This window comes from Zootoca vivipara, chromosome 6 (genome assembly GCF_963506605.1).
Source record: "Zootoca vivipara chromosome 6, rZooViv1.1, whole genome shotgun sequence".
Taxonomy (NCBI): domain Eukaryota; kingdom Metazoa; phylum Chordata; class Lepidosauria; order Squamata; family Lacertidae; genus Zootoca; species Zootoca vivipara.
Genome location: NC_083281.1, coordinates 96,791,035 through 96,806,172, shown reverse-complemented (window position 1 = coordinate 96,806,172; position 15,138 = coordinate 96,791,035). Strand labels below are relative to the sequence as shown.

Sequence of the window (15,138 nt, the reverse complement as noted above, 5' to 3'; positions counted from 1 at the left end):
GCTCTGCGGGGTGGTGAATGCTTCCCTCTGCGAGGGAGCCTTCCCAGACCAGCTGAAAGAGGCGGTCATTAAACCACTTCTTAAAAAACATATTTAGACCCGGCCAATATGGCCAACTAAAAGGGACCCAGGTGGCGCTGTGGTTAAACCACTGAGCCTAGGGCTTGCTGATCAGAAGGTCGGCGGTTCGAATCCCTGTGACGGGGTGAGCTCCCGTTGCTTGGTCCCAGCTCCTGCCAACCTAGCAGTTCAAAAGCATGTCAAAATGCAAGTAGATAAATAGGAACCGCTACAGCGGGAAGGTAAACAGCGTTTCCATGTGCTGCTCTGGTTTGCCAGAAGCGGCTTTGTCATGCTGGCCACATGACCTGGAAGCTATACGCTGGCTCCCTCGGCCATAATGCGAGATGAGCGCGCAACCCCAGAGTCGGTCACGACTGGACCTAATGGTCAGGGGTCCCTTTACCTTTTAATATGGCCAACTATCGCCCAGTCTCAAATCTACCATTCCTGGGCAAGGTGATTGAGTGAGTGGTTGCTGAACAACTCCAAGCACACCTGGAAGAAACGGACCATTTGGATCCCTTCGTCGGGATTCAGGCCGATGGGAGTGAAACTGCCTTAGTCGTGCTGGTCGATGATCTCCGGCAGGGTAGGGACAAAGGTGAAAGCTGTTTCCTAGTTCTGCTGATCTCTCAGCGGCTTTTGACACCATTAACCATAACATCCTTCTGGACCGTCTAGAGGGGTTGGGAGCTGGGGGCACTGTCATACAGTGGTTCTGCTCCTTCCTCCTGGGCCGTGTTCAGAAAGTGGGGGGGGGGATGAGTGTTCAGACGCTACCCTCTGTTTGTCATCTGCGAATTCCCCCTCCTGCAACTTCAGGGCGTAATTAACTTCCATCTTGAACCCCAAGTACTCCTGCGGGTCACCACTAAACTTGGTTACTAGGGACGGTACCTTCTTTCCAAAGGCTCCTGGGGGGGGGGGTCCGCCAGCCGCCGCTCCTCCAAACTCGCATTGAGAAGCGTCACGCGTTCCTGCTCTCTCCGGTTCTTGGCTTCCAGCCGCTGCGCAAGTTGGAGAGCCTCTGCTCTTGCGTTCTCCACCTCCTGTTTCGCCGCTGCTGCTTCAGCCTGTGCGGCAGCCAACGCCACTGCTGCTTGCGCTGCGGCCATCCCGAAAATAGCCTCAAGGATTGCCGGGTTGCTGTCAGGGGATTGTTGCGGCTACTCTCGAGTAAAGACGCTCCAGTCTGCTCTGTCTTTAAGAGCTTTATTGTGCATACTATTTACAGTGCAGAGACATCAGAAAACAGACCGCCTAGTCTGATTCAGAACCCGGCAATGGCGCTTGTCTGTTCTTGCGCCAGCATAATAGTCTGGGGACCGCAAATCGCCGCCCCCTTGCCCTACGTCTGGGTGCATGACCCAACGTGGGCGCCGGAAGGGGCTGCGTTCCTTCTCCCGTCCTTTGGCTGGAGCGTTGCAGAGGCTCCGACACCTTCCCTCCTCTGGCCAGCTGGGTCGGTGCAGGGGCTCTGACGCGTCTTGGAGCCCCCTCTCCATTCCGCTCCATTCCTCATTCCTTCCTCCCGACCCGCTGCTTGCGCTGTCACTGGGCAAAGTGCTGGTCAGGATGCCTGGGGGAGGGTCCCTGTAGGGAGTCCCCCTGGCACATATATTGAAGAGTTTTATTATTTTTGTGCAGCTGGTTATGTTGAGTGTGTTTGTCTATGCGTTTTATGTAACCATGGTATGTTATTGATTTGATATGGGTTATTTATTACAACATAAATAAGGAGGACATTTGTCAGTATGTTATATGATTGCTATCAGGTTGCTTGGGGTTTTTTTGTTCTTTCATTTAGTGAGCTTGTAAAACGTAATAAAATTAAAGAAATGGAACAAAGAGTTGACTGCTCACCCAGAAGGTGATGTAAAATAGTACTATTAAGTGAAGAAGGCTACAGTTATGAAGAAATTAGAAGAAAAAATGGTGGAAACGTCACCAAAGGTGGCACTTCTAAATTTTTGAAGGTGTATAAGCAGACCTTAACCCAATCCAAAATCTATGGAGCCATCTAAAGAAACTTGTTAGTCAGAAGCAAACCAGCAATAAAACCCAATTAATAGAGGCAATAATTCAATTTTGGTTTCACGTTCCTACAGCTGCAGAACTAAAAGACTTGGTTCACTCCATGGAAAGGCTAAAGGTTACCCAACTAAGTAGTAACTGGCATGGGGAGAAAATTTTTTATATCTCATTTTTTCTATGTATTTCACGTTTCTTCTTTATGACTGCTGTTGTAATAAATAATCCTTCATAAAAGATATTGCATTACATTCTTTATTAAATTATCTTTCCATTTATATTTAATTTTATGGTATTACTCCAAAAGAAAGTAGTGCTATGAGCCATCAAACCTTGGAAATACACTTTTTCCAAAAGGTTCCCATAAATCCAGTGTAAATCTGGATCCAATCCTTTGAGTTAAGAGGGTGCACCCAGGTACTTCAGCAAGAACCACCTGAGAAGAGGGATTTCAGCATCTTCCAATGCCTCTTCTGAGAGGGCATGATCAGCTAGTTTTCACAAACGCTTGCACTCTCTTTTTTTAGTTTTTTTCTAAACTGTTTTCAAATTCGGCTGCCCAGTAAAATACTGCTAAATTAGTCTACCCAATTCATCAACACTGCAGTTTATCATAACATTTGTGACATATTTATGGGGCTACAAGGTTAGCAGGGGGAGGAAGCACCCCGGAGTGTTGACATCTCCAAACTGTGTCTTAGGGTAAAGGCCGCCAATTCTTTTCCTAGAGCCCCAAATCCAGGGATGTCGTTAGCCGATTGAAGGGAAGCTTTTAATGTTTGATTTCTGTATTTTAATGTTCTGTTGGAAGCCGCCCAGAGTGGCTGGGGGAACCTGGCCAGATGGGCGGGGTATAAATAATAATAATATATTATTATTATTATTATTATTATTATTATTATTATTATTATTATTATTAAGGAGCTTGATTGAGGAAGGCCACATGCCTAACACCTGAGCAATGGCCATTCCCAAGATCCAGCTGCTTTTAAGGGGTGGGAGTGGCCCTCTAATACCCCACAAACTCTCTTTCAGCAACCACAGGGACCCCAGCATAATCCCAGCCTTACCCAAAGTCACGGCCATGCCCCCCTCTTCCTTTGGTGGCTCTGAAATCTAGGCCAGGCCTTGAAGAGGAGCAATTAGAAGTGTGAGACTGCTTACACCTCCTACACAGATACAGGTCAAAAGTGGGCTTGGTTCACACACGCCTTTGTAATACCAGAGGACGTTGGCAGGACGGTGGAAGTGTTTGCTTAAGAGAATGCCTCATCTCCTCAACAATCAGCTCCCTGCTCCAGAAGCTTCCTCAAGTCCTCGTTCTTGTCAGGAACCAAATCGCAGGCGCGGCGCAGGCTCTTGTCCTGCAGGCGTCTCAGGTCAGAGTTGTGCTCCAGGAGGAGGAGGCAGAGGTCTTCATGTCCATTCTCGGCTGCCTGCAGGGAGGGAGGGGTCCTCAGGCAAGCTGAGAGCAAAGGGTTGGCCCTTGTTTATTGCATTAATAGCCCCACCTTTTTTCCTCTAAGGAGCTCAAGGTGGAGTACACAGTTAATCCCCACAACAACCCCATGAGGGAGGTCAGGCTGAGAGACAGTGACTGACTCCAAGATCACCCGGTGAACACCATGGCCAAGTGGGGATTTCAACCCTGATCTTCCAGGTCCTAGTCCAACATGCTCTAACCACTGTACTACAACACCTTGGCCTCACACGGGCCAGCCAGTCTCACAGGATGGTCCTCACGGGAGGGAGGTGCCAATGAGAGCAAAGGAAGAACATCTCATCCCTCCCCCTGCAAAAAATAAGGAAAACCCACAGCCCATTAGGAACTGGAGGGGCAGGCGCTCGGCCTTCCTCAGGGCTTGTCTGGAATCAGCCCTGGGACCGTGACCCTCCTTGCAGAAGGCTTGCCTGAACAGAGACCTGTGGGCGACTTTTGCATGGCCAGAAGGCAGCTGACTGGAGAAAGGGAAGAGTCCCTTGCCTTGCTCCACCCACACCGGCCCCACCCATACAACCGTGTGACCCTACGGGCAAAGGTGTCTTGGTGCATCACTACACATTTGCCCGCAAATAAATGACAAGCCAAGGAGCCACTCAGTACCCCACACCTTGTGCAAGCAGGTCCTCCCATCGTCATCGGTGGCTGCTGGATCAGCCCCGTAGGTCAGCAGGAGCTCAGCCACCTCCGTGTGCCCACAGTAAGAGGCTCGGTGGAGAGGGGTGGCCCCGCCATGGGTCTGAGCGTTGCAGGCAGCTCCGTTCTCCAGGAGGAATCGGCAGACGTCATAATGGCCATTGCGGCTGGCGTAATGCTGCAAGGCAGAAAACGAAGCATCTTGGGGTGGTCTGGGCCATTTCAGGCAAGCCACCTTCCCTTCCCTTACTGTAAGATGTAGGATGTAAGACAGGCACCCCCAAACTCAGCCCTCCAGATGTTTTGGGACTACAACTCCCATCATCCCTAGCTAACAGGACCAGTGGTCAGGGATGATGGGAATTGTAGTTCCAAAACATCTGGAGGGCCGAGTTTGGGGGTGCCTGATGTGGGACAGCTGAAGATGCAGCTGGGTTGAAAGGGCCTTGGCAGGCACCTGCAAGCAGCTGATCCATGGGGGGGGGGGCTTGCAACATGCCATGCACAAGTGCCTGCAGAGCCCCACTTCTGCCCAGCCCGGCCTATCCCTGCCCCACACTTCCACGGCCTCCGTGTTGGGCAGGTGTGTGTGGTTTGGCTGAAACAGTCTGGAGGGTCAAATGCGGAGGCACTTGCACAGCACAATGCCTGGGGCTTTGCAAACAGAAAACAGGGGGAGCTGCCTCATCCCCCTCGGGCCACTGGTCTACCTTGCTCAGTATTGTCTGTGCTGACTGGCAGCAGCTCTCCAGGATTCCAGAGAGGGGTTTCTCCCAGGGATTGACCCAGGGGCCTCCTGCATGCAAGGCAGGCGCTCTGCCACTGAGCGATGGCCCTCCCCCTTCAGCTGATCCCCAGCACTTGCAAATAACTGTGCAGGCAAAAAGAGGTCACCTGACATCACTGTGATGTCACACCAACATGACAGCAGGTGCCCCTCCTTCCCATCAAAGACAGAAGGTGCAGGCGCTCTGCCTTGTTGGACACCTGGCAGGGGACACAAGTAGCCAACTCTGTTGTAGGGTTGATTCTCATGTACTTTTGAAATCCAACCCGCACCGTAACCTTGGGTACTTGCCAAAGCTGTGTATCCAAAGGGATCTGGCTCGCTGGGATTACTGTGGTTTAGGATCTGTTTTTTGACCTTCTCAAGGTCTCCATTCAGAGCAGCACACCAAATCCCTACACAAAAATAAATAAATTTCAATTTATCTTTATATTGGCACTAGTCTGTCATTGAGGTTGTGGAGGGCCTCATCCCATCTCTGCATTTACCTAACGTCAGGGCATGGGAGGAGACAAAGGAGAAGGCAAGCTGCACAAGAGGAGGGAGAAACACAGGAAGGGGGAACGTGGTGGTTTAAAACAGCGGGAGAGGTTTGGGAAGGGAGCCATGTCAAGGCTTTGCTTTTAAAAGTATTAACAAGGGGAAATACTGACTATGGGTACAACAAACTATTTCTCAACTCGTGTCTCACTGTCCTCAAGTCTTGTTTTAAACCACATTTTCCCTTCCCTGCTTGCTCTACTCAAAGCTTTGCCATTGTTTAGAACTACCAGTTTCCTCCTCTCAATGCCTTACCATTGCTGTTTCACTCAAACCTCTGCCATTGTTTGAAACTATCACTATTTTCCTCTCAGTGCCCCTCTCTATCTTCCAACCAACAAGCAAGAGGCATTATCAGGGTTCAAAAATGCATTGCAGCCAAACAAGGGTGTGCAATGTGGGGCCAGTGAAGTGTAGCTTGGGGAGACAGGGGGTGGTTGGGAAAGGGGGGTGCAACAGGAAGAGTCTATTTTGCAGGCCAGACAGAGAAGCTCAGACAGCTACATTTGTCTCCTAGGCCAGAGGCCTTCCCGCCCCTGCTTTGGACCATAATAACTTATCTTTTTTCTCCCCTCCAGACAGGATAAGGAGGCAGATGAAAGGGGCAAAGAGAATTTTAGTTAAAGCTCATCTCCTTGTCCTTATCCGCCCAGGGTAGCTGGGGAATGAATGAATGAATAAATAAATAAATATTATTATATTTCCTTCTCACCCCTCCAAAGACCCACAACACTCAATGCCCCAAAGCTTCTATACCTCTCTCAAAATCCATCTCTTCCAGAGTTTGGTGAACACTTGGCACGACCACATGGTGGGAGCAACAGGAGCCATCCTTGGGGTGTCCAGGTGACAATGCCATTGTTAGCCCCGTTGAGGTTATTATTTTGGGAAGCAGCTGTATGTCCTGCTGAAGGGGAAGAGAAAGGCTGTGACACAAAGCAGAAGAGAAGGCTCCTCTCTCTAGCACAGGGGCCAGCAACCTTTTTCAGCCGTGGGCTGGTCCACCGTCCCTCAGACCATGTGGTGGACTGGGCTATTTTGGGGTGGGGGGGTGGGGGGAATGAATGAATTCCAATGCCCACTAATAACCTAGAGATGCATTTTAAATAAAAGGACACATTCTACTCATGTAAAAACACGCTGAGTCCCGGGCAGTCCTCAGGCCGGACTTAGAACGCGATTGGGCCATATCCGGCCCACAGGCCTTAGTTTGGGTACCCCTGCTCTAGCACAATGTCCAGAAAGAACAATTCGGACCCCAAGATAATACTGAATGCTGGAAGAAGCACAGACAAAGCTTGGGGAATTGACATTTTCTAACGTATGATGCCCAACAAGTGACAGAGCACAACCTGGATCTGTGTCTGAACCATCTCTTTACTTAGCATCCAATTTCTACTGAAAGGAAGCAGGATGAAAGCAATTTTGTTCTGCGTCTGTACTGAGTTTTTATTCTGGTCAATTGCCCATCTATCCAGGAATGACCAAAGTGAGGTTTAGAGCAGGGATGCCCTCCAGGCGTGGTTGGACTCCAACTCCCATCATCACCCAACACTGCTCATGCTGCCAACAGCAGGATATTAAGGTACATCCCAGATGAAGCGATTTCACCCTAGCCAAGAGCAAAATGCACCCTGAAGATTCTCACAGGGCAAAGCCTTCAACCATTCTAATTCTGAGCAGGTTCAGGTTCATCCTGGTATAAGGCAGCTTCCCAAAAACACTTCCCAGAGGGGTTACTGCGTTAGCTTACCAGAGCAAAACTAGCAATATGCCTCATGCCACCTTAACATTTGTTGGCGTCTCTCTGTCTTGAGAGACAATGGGGTGCAGGGCCGGCCCTACGGCAAGGCTGGGTGGCGCAGGACGCCAGGGTGCCGGGCCGCCAGGGGGGGGGGGTGCCGCGCTGCTGCGCCTGTGGCAGCCACGCTGAGAAACGGGGCAGGGGGGGCGCCGGAGGGATCTTCGCACCACGGCGCCAGAAATGCTTAAGACGGCCCTGATGGGGTGCACCTCCAGGGGTGAAGTCACTAAAGTGACCTCCCTGGGGTGCTAGCCTGGGCCGTGTGTCTGGAGGTCCTGGGCTGCCCAGACGACAAGACCAACCTCGCTGGTGTGGTCCAAAGGAAAGCAGAGCAATATGTTTGGCACCAGCTTGGCTGCAGGAGTTGCCAGGAGGCATACAAGGAGCCATCCAACCCTCTCAGAGACTCCAGATTTGTGTAGGATTTACTCCTTAGCCTTTTCATTTCAAGTTGTCCCTTAACGGATACACCTTAAGAGATGTACAGTATAGGAATGTGTGACTGAGATCAGCACAAATGCCACAAACTTAGTCTGTTTTCACAGTGAATAATAAGCACCTTTGAGCTTCTTTCACATGGTATGTGCTAGAAGAAACTGGGTTAGACAGACCAGCAATCTGCTGCTTTGATATAAACTGTTTCGTATGTTTTGGGGTTAGGGCCTGGCCTAGTGGGGGAGTCTCACCACTGGCCATGCTGGCTGGGGTTCATGAAATGCTCAACAGCATCTGGAGCTCCACAGGTTCCACATCCCTGAATTAAAGGGATCCGACAGTGTGTGGTGGGAGAGAGGTTTCTTTTGCTGAGACTCTCGAGAGCTACTCTCAGTCAGAATTGAGCAGAAATGGGCAGAAGGTAGATACAGGATCTACTTGTAGGCCAGGCCCGTCTTCCCCATTGGGTTTACTGGCACATTGTACCAGGGTGCTGGGCGCTCTGGGGCGCCCCAGCAAGTGGGGGAGCTGCGTGGCTTTGCCAGCAGCCTCCCCTTTCCCTTCTGCACGCCCGCCAGCTTTGGTGCCTGTGCGCCTCCAGCACCCTTCGGAGGCACTAGGACCCTAGAATCATAGAATCATAGAGTTGGAAGAGACCACAAGGGCCATCCAGTCCAACCCTCTGCCAAACAAGAAACACCATGAAAGCATTCTTGACATATGTCCGTCAAGCCTCCGCTTAAAGACCTCCAAAGAAGGAGACTCCACCTTCTTTGACATCCTTTTATATATTTGAACATAGCTATCATATCACCCTTTAATCTTCTCTTCTCCAGGCTAAACATACCCAGCTCCCTAAGCCGTTCCTCATAAGGCATTGTTTCCAGGCCTTTGATCATTTTGGTTGCCCTCCTCTGGACACGTTCCAGCTTGTCAGTATCCTTCTTGAACTGGGGTGCCCAGAACTGGACACAGTACTCCAGGTGAGGTCTGACCAGAGCAGAATACAGTGGTACTATTACTTCCCTTGATCATTCTAGATACTATACTCCTATTGATGCAGCCCAGAATTGCATTGGCTTTTTTAGCTGCTGCATCACACTGTTGACTCATGTCAAGTTTGTGGTCTACCAAGACTCCTAGATCCTTTTCACATGTACTGCTCTCAAGCCAGGTGTCGCCCATCCTGTATTTGTGCCTTTCATTTTTTTTGCCCAAGTGTAGTACTTTACATTTCTCCTTGTTAAAATTCATCCTTGTTTGCTTTGGCCCAGTTGTCTAATCCGGTATCCAGCACCAGGGTCATCCCTCATCCCGGCGCTGCGTTTCATTGGTAGAGGCGATGCCACACGGCAGCAGCTCTACCAATGAAACGCAGCACCAGGGTCATCCCTGCTGGCGGGAAGGCTCCGGATGCTTTCCTGCAGTCTGGGCTCTCCCCGCTGGCTCCCTGGCGCCCATTTGGCCTTCATAAGCCCTCCCAGTCCGGGGCTCTCCCTGCTGGCTCCGCGGGGGGCTGGGGGAGGAGGATAACCGAGGCGCCAACGGTTTTCCCAGCACCTTGGGAGAGCAATTCAGGAGCTTGCACTAGTTCTTCGGCACGTTATTAGCTGTGGAAAAGGGGATTGATATCTCTCAGAAGGGCTGAAGCACGTGACTTCTAAAATAGTCTGCTGATATTGTGGTCTGCTGTGCCCTCTCTCTTAGGAAGAAAACAGTCCTTGCAGTTTTAAATATGCACGAAGCAGAGGTAGTGTGTGTCAGTGCGTCTGCCTGTGTGTTTGATAAAGTCGCCTTTTGGAGTGGTTTCCTCGCTCTTGCCCAGGGTGCCTGGAATTCCATTAAACTTTATTTCTCAGGGAGTTATTTTGGTCTGGGTATGAAATGGAGAGAAACGGGATCGAGAAGCTTGTGTGTGCGCAAACCGAGGGGAGGGGAAGGCGATGTCTGCTGTCAGGAGGAAAGGGGGGGGGGATAGCTTACACCGCTGCTGTTGACTTTGGGTTTGGGGGAGGTCAGCATTTGGGGGGGGCACGGGCAGGCGGAGGTGATCTTGCTTCTTTTAACCTCTGGAACATGTGTCATTTCAGCCAGCTTTCCCGGCGGAGAAGTGGCCAGGGGGGGGGGGGAGAGGAAGAGAGAGAGAAATGTCCGTACACAGCTGAGGAAAGCGCGGACGAGGCGGTGGGCACGCGTGTGGGAGGGTGGGGGGACCCCCGTGGTAGGTATGGGGGCGCCCAAGGGATCCCTGCACCATGGCGCCAGATAAGCGTAAGACGGCCCTGTTGTAGGCCTTTGGGTGTTGGCAGAAGGTAAGTTACAGAGAATCAGAACACTGGGTTAATGGTCTAGCAACAAAAAGCCCTCCCTCCCAATCTAGATTCCCCTGCCCAGATGAAGAAGATTTAGGATGAAAGGAAGAGTAGCTTTTTATGTGACAGGACTGTCAGTGGAAACAAATTCCTGGACCAAGGACATGCTCGGAGGCACCCCCTACCTAATTCTATGTTGCCCCAACTGAATTATTCTCCATGCAGCTCCTGTTGGGGGACTGCAACATCTTAGTTGAAAAAACAACACAGACCCAACCAGCCTTAATTCTGCACACCCATTATACTTGTCCATGCAATTAACTCATTTATACAAAATATAATATAGTTAAAAATGGTAAGTGTTAACAATTGCTATAGCCCTTTTTTCTCTTTACACTTCTGATTTTCTTTTTAAGAACTTATGTGTTACAATTAAATTATAATAAATAATAATGTCTGTGCCCCCACGAAGCAGACCAGCCTTTCCCAACCAGGTGTCCTTCAGATTTTGCGGACTATGGCTCTCCTCAGTCCCGGCCAGCACAGCTGTCTGACTGGGGGAAGATGGGCTACACAGCGCCGGCCGAATTATCGACGCCAGAGCCCCGGCATCCTGATCTGGTGCCAGGCGGCTTCCTTCCAGCACACCTGAGACTTAAGGGATGCTTAAGGGGTAAGGCAGGCCTCTTCCTCCTAAATCTGTTAAAGCGGGGGGGGGGCTTTGAGGGGAACCTGCGCCCCCCAAGAGGCAGCTCCACTCCAGCAAGCCTGGCCCAGCGTCCGGGAGTTGTAGTTGGGAGTTGTAGTTCAGCAGCACCTGGGGGCCCCACCCCCCCCCCGTGGCCAGCGGGTCCTGCAAGGGGGACCCAAGGGCATCTCCTCTCCCCCCCCCCGCAAGGCCACGTGGGCATCGGCTGCTCCCAAGAAAGGGAATCGGCCGCCATCTTAGCTCTTACCTGCCACGGACGTCCGTTCCGCCCAATCGGAGAGGAGCTGGCCGGGGAAAGGCAACCAATGCGGTCGCACGGAAGGGAAGAAGACCGGAAGCAGCCCAGGGGCGGGGCGAGGGTTTCCCTGCGCGCAATAGCGGCGAGCGACCGCTAGAGGGAGCCGGGGACTCGGGAATGTTTGCCGCGCGCACGGCATGCCTACGGAGCACGTTTGCAAAGAATGGAAATTACTCTCTGGGTTAATGCAGTGCTTTTTTTCTGGGGGGACGCATACTCCTAAACATTGTGAGAATCTTTGTACTTTTGTCCATTTACTGTATATATTTTCCCCGATTTGAACTATAAAAAGGTGATTTTCTTCAGTCAAAATGAGAGTACTGTACGCCTAAACAATTTTTTTTTTTTAAGAGAAGAAAAAAGCACTGGCTTAATGTAAGCCAGAACGGAGCCCTCCTCCAGCATTGGGAATGCTCCCTCGTGTGCTTCTCCAGGTTGTTTGTGCATGTGTTTTTTGAGCATGTGCAGAGATCGTCTTCTCCGCTAAGCACCCCAGAGACCCACATCCAAGCCTAGACACCTCCGAAGACTTTTAGTCACTGCAGGAAGATCAGCCAGGTCCGTTTAGAAACAACACCATTTCACTCTTGCTTTGGTCTCTTGAGGTGGGCTGGCATATGAGGATACAGTGATACCTCGGTTTAAAAACAGTCCCGGTTACGAACGATTCGGTTTACAAACTCTGCAAAACCGGAAGTAGTGTCCCAGTTGCGAACTTTACCTCGGTCTAAGAACGGAAGCCGAATGGGGAAGGACACTGGCAGCGGGAGGCCTCATTAGGGAAAGCGCTCCTCACTTTAAGAATGGATTCGGTTTAAGAACGGACTTCAGGAACGGATTAAGTTCGTAAAACGAGGTACCATTATACTCTCCCAGAGACAGTCGCTGTTTGCTCAAACCTGGCAAACTCATTCTCTCATCTCCTCTTCCTTTCTTTAAAATGCTTAAATGCTTCCTTCTGTGTTCCCGTCACTCCCTGGGTCTCTACAGTGTACATAAATGCACATCCATGGAAAACACTGAATGGCTGCATCATTCACCACGCACAGTGAAAGGTGTTTGTTATGAACGGTCCGACTGGTCTTCTAGGGCAGCTTCTATCAACCTGGTATCCTCCCGATGTTCTGGAGGACAAATCCTATCAGCCCGGCCTGCAAGGCTGTTGGCAAAGGCCACTTTGAGACACCTACCTTAAACTAAAAATAACGTTCCCTTGGTTATTGAATCACAGAAGGCCATCTCAGCAGAGAAAAGGGACATACAGCAAACAGCAGATGTTGCAAAACCCTTCAGCTCTGCATTCTTGAAGAAGGCCTGGGTCAAACGTCTCTCTTCTTTTCCTCTGTTAAAACATTGGAGAGGAAGTTTGCTGGCTGGCTGTGCCCCATACAGCCTGGGGTAACGGGGACTTGCAATCCAAAACTACTGGAGGGCAACAGCTTATGGGGAGAGCTGGCCTAGGCCTAGGCCAGTGCTTTGGAAAGTTCTTCTCTTCAGGGAAACTTTTCCACATCTATTTGTCTGCCAAGGTTCCTCTTCCCATGAGCCACGGACTGGCAGAACACAGAAGAGGATGATGAGTGAAGTTCTAGGGAGCAGGTCCTCCTTTCATGTGGGATGTCAGTTGGTTATATGGGCAGGGCTGGCCCAATATGTTTGGCACCTGAGGTCAGGGCCGGCCCACCCACAGGGCAAGGTCAGGCAACCGCCTCAGGTGGCCAGCTTCGCAGGTGCAGCAGGTCCTAATGTAGATACTCGCTGCCCCCTTGTTCCTGATGTAGATCTTCACTCCCCCCTTCTTCCCTGGCAGGGAGGCAAGCACCATTTTGTGCTCTGCCTCAGATGCCAAAATATCTTGGGCTAGCCCTGCTTGAGGCAACCACAAAAATGGCACACACACACACCCCAAAAAAGAAGAAGAAGAGGTGAGTGAAGATCTACATCAGGAACAAACAAGGAGTGAAGATCTATATCGGGAAGAGGGTGGGGAATAAATCTACCTTACCCGAGGATTTAAGTGGGAATCAAAGGCCAGCATGCAGGGTGGGGAAAGGGCCCCACTCTCAATCTCACCAGAGCCCAGGAGACCCCAGAGGGAAGCCCCTGCATTTTGTCCCTACAGGTGGGAGGAGGGCTCAGCCATGTCTCCTTTTCACTGAGCGGGCTGCTGAGGAGCGGATGCAGATACAGCCCCCAAGGAGCACACCACAGCCGTCTCTGTCACCATGGCAGCAGCAGTGGGCGATGCAGCCCTTGGAGGCTGGATCTGCTGCCCCTGTGGATCCTGCTGCCTGAGGCGGGTCGCCTCCCCTTGCCTCATGGTGGGTCAGCGCTGCGTTTGGGGCTAAGGAGTGTAAGAGAGTGTAAACGGGAGCCATCATTAAGGGCAAGCACAATCTTTCTGCTGGCTTTGCAATGTGAATTGTACCCATGTAGCACCCCAGCCACCAGCTTATGAGCTCAGCCTTATTTCGGCAGGAGACCCACCCTTGACCTCAAAGTAGCAGGCGGTGCTGACCAGACGCAGCCTGAAGACCTCTAATTTCAGAGAGTTTCTTTAATTAAAGCTCCAGCGTCTGGCGGTGGAGAGACGCAGGGTGCGCTCCTGCTGCGATCTGGCTCCCTGCTCTGCTAGCAGGTCATGCTCCTCCCCCAGAAAGCAGCCAGAAACCTCTGATTGCAGCTTAGGGCAGAGGTGATTCAACGGTCAGGAGACCGGCTGCCTCTAGCGCTGCTCAGAGTGCAACAGGAGGCTTATTCCTCCTCCCATGAGGGGGGCAGGTGAGGTAGGTGGCTGGGCACTCTGCCCCCTGGCAGCATCCAGATGCTGATCAAAGCAGCAGGCTACAGGTGCCAGGACAGCTCGGTTGGTGGCTGGTCCCCCTCCCCCCCAGCATGCCTTGCCCCTGGCACCCAGCCATAGTACCCACACACAGCCAGATTACTGTGCAAAGCCTTGATGGTATTTGGCTTGTAGCTAGAACTTGTATATAAACAACAGAGGGGAGAATGGGGTGTGTGGTGGCTTCTCGATTGCGGTGTTTATGGTGGCCGCCCCACAGCTGGGAAACTTTTTCCTCTAGAGCAGGCATCCCCATGTGATGCCTTGGGAACGCAGATCAGCCTCTGGCTCAGTTGCGTGAAGAGATCTCAGAGGCACACCTTTGCATTGTCTGTTTAGCACAGGCATCCCCAAACTGCGGCCCTCCAGATGTTTTGGCCTACAACTCCCATGATCCCTAGCTAAGAGGACCAGTGGTCAGGGATGATGGGAATTGTAGTCCATCTGGAGGGCCAAAGTTTGGGGGTGCCTGCTCTAGAGATCTGTCTGAGTCTAAGCCCAAAAATACTTTCTGAAAAGCCTTCCTCTTTGGGCAGTCATCCAAACAGCCAGGATTAAGGTGTGAGGTGGTGACTTTAATTTAAACTCTTATTAAGTGTGCTGACTTGTGCCTTTAGGAACAGGTGAGATAAAAATGGAACTAGCTCAGTCATTATATAAATGGGGGGAAAGCCAGTATCAGCGACTCGGAAGGCCAGAAAATTCCAGCTCCTTCCAGATTTCTCCAATAACCGTGCTCCACAGCTTTGTACCAGGAACATAGTCAAGCCATTAGTCCCTCTCGCTCAATATTGTTCACACTGACTAGCAGTGGCTCTCCGGTTTCAGAGGGGTCACCATCAGGAGATGCATGTGGGGCTGAACCTGATGCTCATCCATTTGCCCCTTTTGATGCTAAAACTGGAAGCTTGGGTTCTGTGTGTTTGTGACTCACAGCTCTGCTGCCACCGTTTCTCTTGTTGGCCCCTAGATAAACCTTCCTGCAAGTGAATCTCTAGATCCCTTACCGTAGCCTATTAAACATTTGAAGGGTCTTATCTTCTCTTCCCTTAATCTTCTTTCCTCTAAGCTGAATTTACCCAATTCCTTCAAATGCTCTTCAGATGTTTTCTTAATTTTAAATCCTCTCTCAACTCTGATGCTCTCCTCAGAATCCACCCCAATTTCTCCATGCCATGGA

General features: G+C 51.0%; 1 protein-coding gene across 2 annotated transcripts; it reads right to left on the bottom strand.

Annotated features, from left to right (window-relative positions):
* Positions 1-827: 827 nt before the first annotated feature.
* Positions 828-11,134, bottom strand: ANKRD39 (ankyrin repeat domain 39). Of its 2 annotated transcripts, none has more exons than XM_035121000.2 (5): positions 11,066-11,134; positions 6,315-6,465; positions 5,310-5,413; positions 4,206-4,409; positions 828-3,530 (listed from the first exon to the last, which is right to left on the bottom strand). In XM_035121000.2, the coding sequence occupies exons 2-5, from the start codon at positions 6,415-6,417 to the stop codon at positions 3,372-3,374; spliced, it is 570 nt and encodes a 189-aa protein (XP_034976891.1). In that variant the 5' UTR covers positions 6,418-6,465; positions 11,066-11,134; the 3' UTR covers positions 828-3,371. The 2 variants fall into 2 exon arrangements, with proteins under 2 accessions (XP_034976891.1, XP_034976892.1); XM_035121001.2 differs by having other exon boundaries at positions 6,315-6,462; positions 11,066-11,108.
* Between the last annotated feature and the right edge of the window lie 4,004 nt (positions 11,135-15,138).

What these genes read in the sequence shown, in the direction of transcription:
- ANKRD39 (XM_035121000.2), bottom strand. Translation starts at nt 6,417, where the DNA reads ATGGCATTGTCACCTGGACACCCCAAGGATGGCTCCTGTTGCTCCCAC. An exon ending in AGAGATGGATTTTGAGAGAG is followed by an intron (nt 5,414 to 6,314) that starts GTATAGAAGCTT and finishes ATTTTTGTGTAG; the next exon opens with GGATTTGGTGTGCTGCTCTG. An exon ending in CCTTTGGATACACAGCTTTG is followed by an intron (nt 4,410 to 5,309) that starts GCAAGTACCCAA and finishes TCTGCCTTGCAG; the next exon opens with CATTACGCCAGCCGCAATGG.